At 41.0% G+C, this 8,869-nt stretch overlaps 1 protein-coding gene across 1 annotated transcript in view; it reads left to right on the top strand.

Annotated features, from left to right (window-relative positions):
• Nucleotides 1–1,431: 1,431 nt before the first annotated feature.
• LBX2 (ladybird homeobox 2) overlaps nucleotides 1,432–8,869 on the top strand; it is a 63,058-nt gene continuing 55,620 nt past the window's right edge. Inside the window, exon 1 of the mRNA XM_073617791.1 lies at nucleotides 1,432–1,881. Within this exon, the coding sequence (XP_073473892.1) occupies nucleotides 1,614–1,881 (268 nt within the window). The 5' untranslated portion in view covers nucleotides 1,432–1,613. The remainder of the gene's footprint in view (nucleotides 1,882–8,869) is intronic.

Genomic DNA, 8,869 nt, shown 5'->3' with positions numbered 1-8,869 from the left:
GGGGACCCCTGTAGGAGGAGTAGTGGGGATATCCCTGTGGTAGGAGGGGTAGCATCCAGTGAGGAGTCTTCCCCCTCCTTCTCCTCTCTGATCTGTAGTATGGAGGAATATTAGGGGGGACAATATAGTAGGAGTAGTGGGGGGACCCCTGTAGGAGGAGTAGTGGGGATATCCCTGTAGTAGGAGGGGTAGGATTCAGTGAGGAGTCTTCCCCCTCCTTCTCCTCTCTGATCTGTAGTATGGAGGAATATTAGGGGGGACCCTATAGTAGGAGTGGTGGGGGGACCCCTGTAAGAGGAATAGTGGGGATATCCCTGTAGTAGGAGGGGTAGGATCCAGTGAGGAGTCTTCCCTCTTCTCCTCCTCTCTGATCTGTAGTATGGAGGAATATTAGGGGGGGCCTATAGTAGAAGTAGTGGGGGGACCCCTGTAGGAGGAGTAGTGGGGATATCCCTGTGGTAGGAGGGGTAGCATCCAGTGAGGAGTCTTCCCCCTCCTTCTCCTCTCTGATCTGTAGTATGGAGGAATATTAGGGGGGACCCTATAGTAGGAGTAGTGGGGGGACCCCTGTAGGAGGAGTAGTGGGGATATCCCTGTAGTAGGAGGGGTAGGATTCAGTGAGGAGTCTTCCCCCTCCTTCTCCTCTCTGATCTGTAGTATGGAGGAATAATAGGGGGGACCCTATAGTAGGAGTGGTGGGGGGACCCCTGTAAGAGGAATAGTGGGGATATCCCTGTAGTAGGAGGGGTAGGATCCAGTGAGGAGTCTTCCCCCTCCTTCTCCTCTCTGATCTGTAGTATGGAGGAATATTAGGGGGGACCCTATAGTAGGAGTGGTGGGGGGACCCCTGTAAGAGGAATAGTGGGGATATCCCTGTAGTAGGAGGGGTAGGATCCAGTGAGGAGTCTTCCCTTTTCTCCTCCTCTCTGATCTGTAGTATGGAGGAATATTAGGGGGGACCCTATAGTAGGAGTAGTGGGGGGACCCCTGTAGGAGGAGTAGTGGGGATATCCCTGTAGTAGGAGGGGTAGGATCCAGTGAGGAGTCTTCCCTTTTCTCCTCCTCTCTGATCTGTAGTATGGAGGAATATTAGGGGGGACCCTATAGTAGGAGTGGTGGGGTGACCCCTGTAGGAGGAGTAGTGGGGATATCCCTGTAGTAGGAGGGGTACAATCCAGCGAGGAGTCTTCCCTCTTCTCCTCCTCTCTGATCTGTAGTATGGAGGAATATTAGGGGGGGCCCTATAGTAGGAGTGGTGGGGGGACCCCTGTAGGAGGAGTAGTGGGGATATCCCTGTAGTAGGAGGGGTAGGATCCAGTGAGGAGTCTTCCCCCTCCTTCTCCTCTCTGATCTGTAGTATGGAGGAATATTAGGGGGGACCCTATAGTAGGAGTAGTGGGGGGACCCCTGTAGGAGTGGTGTGGGGGACCCCTGTAGGAGGAGTAGTGGGGATATCCCTGTAGTAGGAGGGGTAGGATCCAGTGAGGAGTCTTCCCTCTTCTCCTCCCTCCTCCTCCTCCTCCTCGCTCCTCTCTCTCCTCTCACACACACACAGAGGGTGTCGGGCGATGTGAGGAGATGTATGTTGGGGTCTCCCATCCTGGGGGGCAGTTATGAGCTGTGGGGGGGAGATGAAGGAGAGGAGGAGGGGGATGATGGACCCGGCCACCACTAAACCCCTCACCCCATTCAGTATAGAGGATATTCTCAGCCGACCAACATCCAGGAGGACCCCGACCTGCCAGGGGGCCCCCCAACCGGCACATAAGGGGCCCCCCCGACCCGGAGCTCTCCCCCAATCCTCCCCCCTCTGTGCATTGGAGGAACTGGCCAGCAAGACTTTCCAAGGATTGGAGGTGACTGTGCTGCAGGCGGCAGAAGGTGGGTGCACTCCATAACACCCCAAAATATTACTTCTACACCCCATAATACCCCAAAGTCCTCCATAACACCCCAAAATATTACTTCTACACCCCATAATACCCCAAAGGTCCCCATAAAACCCCAAAATATTACTTCTACACCCCTTAATACCCCAAAGTCCTCCCTAACACCCCAAAATATTACTTCTACACCCCGATAACACTCCACAATTTTACTTTATTACCACCATAATAGCCGGAAATATAACTTGTACACCGTCCTAACACCCCGAAATATTCTATAAATTGAATTAATATATAATATTTATAATTTTTTTATACCCTTATAAATCCTATGATATCAATTCTACACCCCCAAAACACCTCATAATATTAACACCCCAAAATGTTACTGCTACATTTCCTCATAACACCCTAAATTATATTATTCTACACCCCATATCACCCCAAAATATTACTTATACGCCCCCAATATTACTGTCTATACACCCGGTTATAATATTACACCCTCCGCTGTATACCCGGTGCGATAGTACGAGTACAAACTACGGGATATACACCCCCCATTATATTATATACACCCCTATATCACAGTATATACACCCCCCATTATATTATATACACCCCATATCACAGTATATACACCCCCCATTATATTATATACACCCCTATATCACAGTATATAACCCCCCATTATATTATATACACCCCTATATCACAGTATATAACCCCCCATTATATTATATACACCCCATATGACAGTATATACACCCCCCCATTATATTATATACACTTCCATATCACAGTATATACACCCCCCATTATATTATATACACCCCATATCACAGTATATACACCCCCCATTATATTATATACACTTCCATATCACAGTATATACACCCCCCATTATATTATATACACCCCTATATCACAGTATATACACCCCCCATTATATTATATACACCCCATATCACAGTATATACACCCCCCATTATATTATATACACCCCTATATCACAGTATATAACCCCCCATTATATTATATACACCCCATATCACAGTATATACACCCCCTGTATAATATTATATAAACTCCATATATTATATTTTATTATATTATATATACCCCCATAACATGGTATATATACCCCTTGTATTATATTATATAAATCCCATATTTTATATTATATATACTCCCATATCATGGTATATACACCCCCCATTATATTATATTTTATACCCTATATTAGATTAAATATACAGTGTGTATGATGTGTATAATATACCCGGCACATCATTATTATTATCACGATAAGGATATATATGTATATTGTATGATTGATGTAATATAAGGTTGGAGGAGTTCGGTAATCTGATGAGAATAATTGTACACATCGCACATCTCCATCCGACCAGATCGGCCACTCTGATTATCCTCCATGAGCCCATACTACTACTACTACTACTACTACTACTACTACTACTACTACCAGTATTACTACTAATAATAACAATATAATATATATATATATAATATAATAACAATCAGACTGTGTACATGGACACGGCCTATGTCAGAGATATAATAATAATACAGATTTTTATCCCTTCTACACTCCGCACACACACAATATATTATCTTATTTACTCATGATATATTTCCCCTATAATATACAGATAATGGAATTCTACTACTACCACCATCTTCATCATCACTACTACTACCACCATCTTCATCATCACTACTACTACTACTAATAATACAGATCGTCTTTCCTTCTACACTCCGAACACATTATATAATATTATTTATTAATTATATATTTCCCCTTCATAATATACAGAAAATAGAATTCTACTACTACTACCCCCATCATCACTACTACTATTAATAATAATAATAATAATGAACAATGACTATAATGACAACTTATCGGTGATATCAGACTTGTAATAATTAGAACTATACCCCCCCCCCCCCCATTATTATTATTACTATCATTCTTAGTATAGTGATGATGAAGATGATGGTAGTAGTAGTAGAATTCTAGTGTCTGTATATTATGAAGGGGAAATCTATTATTAGTAAATGATATTATATATTGTGTGCGGGGTGTAGAAGGAAGAAGATCTGTATTTTAATGATTTATTTCTTTTTTTTCTCGTTCAATATTGTATTTTATTTTTATATCTCTGACATGTGCTGTGTCCATGTACACAGTCCGATAATTATTGTTAATTATATTTAGTAATTTAGCCGTAATATATACCACCAACAATACTACCAATACTACTAATAATAATGATAATTAGCACTGGTCTGATGTCACAGACTATACCGTCTCTTCATTATTATCGTTAGTAGTAGTAATAATGATGGTAGTAGTAGTAGTATTGTATACGGAGGAGGAGATCTGTATTATTATAGAATATCTCTGACATAGGCCGTGTCCATGTACACATTCTGATAATTACTGCTATTATTGATGTGGGTAGTAGTGGTGATGATGGTAGTAGTAGTGATGATGATAGTAGTGATGATGATGGTAGTAGTAGTGATGATGGTAGTAGTAGTAAGTAGTATTATATTATTAGTATATTATAATGATGAAATATGTAATTATCGGAGTCCATGTACACAATCTGATTATTATTATAGATGTGGGTAGTAGTGGTGATGATGGTAGTAGTAATGATGATGGTAGTAGTAGTGATGATGGTAGTAGTAGTAAGTAGTATTATATTATTAGTATATTATAATGATGAAATATGTAATTATCGGTGTCCATGTACACAATCTGATTATTATTATAGATGTGGGTAGTAGCGGCGATGATGGTGGTAGTAGTCTTATAATAATGATGGAATATGTAATGATCGGAGTCCGATGTTGTTTTATATAATTTCAGTTAATATACAAATCTAGAAATGTCTCCATCGTACGATCCGATCCGATGCGGAGAAATCACATGGAGAGGAACGAATAAATAAATAAATTATAAGATAGAAAGAAGAAAAAGAAAACATAACAATATATAATAAAACACAACGTTCCCCCACTCCACCGATCACATTCTATATGGAAATATGGAGATCCATAGATATACACGGTGATGATGGTGGTAGTAGTAGGGATGATGATGGTGGTAGTAGTAGTGATGATAGTAGTAGGGATGATGATGATGGTGATAGTAGTAGGGATGATGATGGTGATATTAGTAGTGATGATAGTAGCAGGGATGATGATGATGGTGGTAGTAGTATTATATTATTGGTATATAAATAATCATGAGGAATTATATAATTATCGGAGTCCATGTACACAGTGTGATGATGATGATAGTTGTAGTAGGGTTAACGATGATGGTGGTAGTAGTAGTGATGATAACAAATTATATCAATCAGCACAAAGAAGGAAAAAAACAAATGTGTGTAATAATCATAATAGTAATAATAATAATAATAGTAATAATTTGCTGTCCCGCCAACCAATGGAAAGTGATTTCACACCTCAAAAGAAATACAAATATAAATCAACAACAACAACAACATGCACTACACTGATTTATATTTTTAGTAGGGATTATGATGATAGTAGTAGGAATGATGATGATGGTGGTAGTAGTAGTGATGATGATGATGATGATGATGGAGGTAGTAGTAGGGATGATGGTAGTAGTAGGGATGATGATGATGGTGGTAGTAGGGATGATAGTAGTAGGGATGATGATGATGGTAGTAGTAGGGATGATGATGGTGGTAGTAGGGATTATAGTAGTAGGGATGATGATGTTGGTAGTAGTAGGGATGATGATGGTGGTAGTAGGGATGATGATGGTGGTAGTAGGGATGATAGTAGTAGGGATGATGATGATGGTGATAACAGTAGGGATGATGATGGTGGTAGTAGGGATGATAGTAGTACGGATGATGATGATGGCGATAGCAGTAGGGATGATGATGATGATAGTGTTAGTGGTAGGGATGATAGTAGTAGTGATGATGATGATGATGATGATGGAGGTAGTAGTAGGGATGATGGTGGTAGTAGTAGGGATGATGATGATGGTGGTAGTAGGGATGTTGATGGTGGTAGTAGGGATGATATTAGTAGCGATGAGGATGATGATGGTGGTAGTAGTAGGGATGATGATGATGGTGGTAGTAGGGATGTTGATGGTGGTAGTAGGGATGATAGTAGTAGGGATGATGATGATGATAGTAGTAGGGATGATGATGGTGGTAGTAGGGATGATGATGATGGTGATAGCAGTAGGGATGATGATGGTGGTAGTAAGGATGATAGTAGTAGGGATGATGATGATGATGATAGCAGTAGGGATGATGATGGTGGTAGTAGGGATGATGATAATGGTAATAGCAGTAGGGATGATGATGATGATAGTAGTAGGGATGATGATGGTGGTAGTAGGGATGATGATGATGGTGATAGCAGTAGGGATGATGATGGTGGTAGTAGGGATGATGATAATGGTGATAGCAGTAGGGATGATGATAGTGGTAGTAGGGATGATAGTAGTAGGGATGATGATGATGGTGATAGCAGTAGGGATGATGATGATAGTAGTCGGGATGATGATGATAGTGATAGTAGTAGGGATGATGATGATGATGATAGTAGTATTAATGATGATGATGGTGGTAGTAGTAGGGATGATGATGGTGTTAATACTAGTGATAATAGTAATAGGGATGATGATGATGGTGGTGGTAATAGAAATGATGATGATGGTGGTAGTAGTAGGGATGATGATGGTGGTAGTAGTAGTGATGATAGTAGTAGGGATGATGATGATGGTGATAGTAGTAGGGATGATGATGGTGGTAGTAGTAGTGATGATAGTAGTAGGGATGATGATGATGGTGGTAGTAGTAGGGATGATGATGATGGAGGTAGTAGTAGGGATGATGATGTTAATGATGGTGGTAGTTGGGAAGATAGTAGTAGGGATGATGATGATGGTGGTAGTAGTAGGGATGATGATGGTGGTAGTAGTAGTGATGATAGTAGTAGGGATGATGATGATGGTGATAGTAGTAGGGATGATGATGGTGGTAGTAGTAGTGATGATAGTAGTAGGGATGATGATGATGGTGGTAGTAGTAGGGATGATGATGATGGAGGTAGTAGTAGGGATGATGATGTTAATGATGGTGGTAGTTGGAAAGATAGTAGTAGGGATGATGATGATGGTGGTAGTAGTAGGGATGATGATGATGGAGATAGTAGTAGTGATGATAGTAGTAGGGATGATGATGATGGTGGTAGTAGTAGGGATGATGATGGTGGTGGTAGTAGTAGTGATGATAGTAGTAGGGATGATGATGATGGTGGTAGTAGTAGGGATGATGATGATGGTGGTAGTAGTAGGGATGATGATGGTGGTGGTAGTAGTAGTGATAATAGTAATAGGGATGATGATGATGGTGGTAGTAGTAGGGATGATGATGGTGGTAGTAGTAGTGATGATAGTAGTAGGGATGATGATGATGGTGATAGTAGTAGGGATGATGATGGTGGTAGTAGTAGTGATGATAGTAGTAGGGATGATGATGATGGTGGTAGTAGTAGGGATGATGATGATGGAGGTAGTAGTAGGGATGATGATGTTAATGATGGTGGTAGTTGGGAAGATAGTAGTAGGGATGATGATGATGGTGGTAGTAGTAGGGATGATGATGATGGAGGTAGTAGTAGTGATGATAGTAGTAGGGATGATGATGATGGTGGTAGTAGTAGGGATGATGATGGTGGTGGTAGTAGTAGTGATGATAGTAGTAGGGATGATGATGATGGCTGTGGTAGTAGTAGTGATGATAGTAGTAGCGATGATAGTAGTAGGGATGATAATGATGGTGGTAGTAGGGATGATAGTAGTAGGGATGATGATGATGATGGTAGTAGTAGGGATGATGATGGTGGTAGTAGTAGTGATGATAGTAGTAGGGATGATGATGATGGTGGTAGTAGTAGGGATGATGGTGGTAGTAGTAGTGATGATAGTAGTAGTGATGATAGTAGTAAGGATGATGATGATGGAGGTAGTAGTAGGGATGATAGTAGTAGGGATGATAGTAGTAGGGATGATGATGATGGTGATAGTAGTAGGGATGATGATGGTGGTAGTAGTAGTGATGATAGTAGTAGGGATGATAGTAGTAGGGATGATGATGATGGTGATAGTAGTAGGGATGATGATGGTGGTAGTAGTAGTGATGATAGTAGTAGGGATGATGATGATGGTGGTAGTAGTAGGGATGATGATGATGGAGGTAGTAGTAGGGATGATGATGTTAATGATGGTGGTAGTTGGGAAGATAGTAGTAGGGATGATGATGATGGTGGTAGTAGTAGGGATGATGATGATGGAGATAGTAGTAGTGATGATAGTAGTAGGGATGATGATGATGGTGGTAGTAGTAGGGATGATGATGGTGGTGGTAGTAGTAGTGATGATAGTAGTAGGGATGATGATGATGGTGGTAGTAGTAGGGATGATGATGATGGTGGTAGTAGTAGGGATGATGATGGTGGTGGTAGTAGTAGTGATAATAGTAATAGGGATGATGATGATGGTGGTAGTAGTAGGGATGATGATGGTGGTAGTAGTAGTGATGATAGTAGTAGGGATGATGATGATGGTGATAGTAGTAGGGATGATGATGGTGGTAGTAGTAGTGATGATAGTAGTAGGGATGATGATGATGGTGGTAGTAGTAGGGATGATGATGATGGAGGTAGTAGTAGGGATGATGATGTTAATGATGGTGGTAGTTGGGAAGATAGTAGTAGGGATGATGATGATGGTGGTAGTAGTAGGGATGATGATGATGGAGGTAGTAGTAGTGATGATAGTAGTAGGGATGATGATGATGGTGGTAGTAGTAGGGATGATGATGGTGGTGGTAGTAGTAGTGATGATAGTAGTAGGGATGATGATGATGGCTGTGGTAGTAGTAGTGATG

The sequence above is a fragment of the Aquarana catesbeiana genome, linkage group LG01, assembly GCF_042186555.1.
Source record: "Aquarana catesbeiana isolate 2022-GZ linkage group LG01, ASM4218655v1, whole genome shotgun sequence".
NCBI lineage: Eukaryota > Metazoa > Chordata > Amphibia > Anura > Ranidae > Aquarana > Aquarana catesbeiana.
The sequence above is the reverse complement of the archived record's forward strand: the minus strand, read 5'-3'. Positions and strand labels throughout refer to the sequence as shown.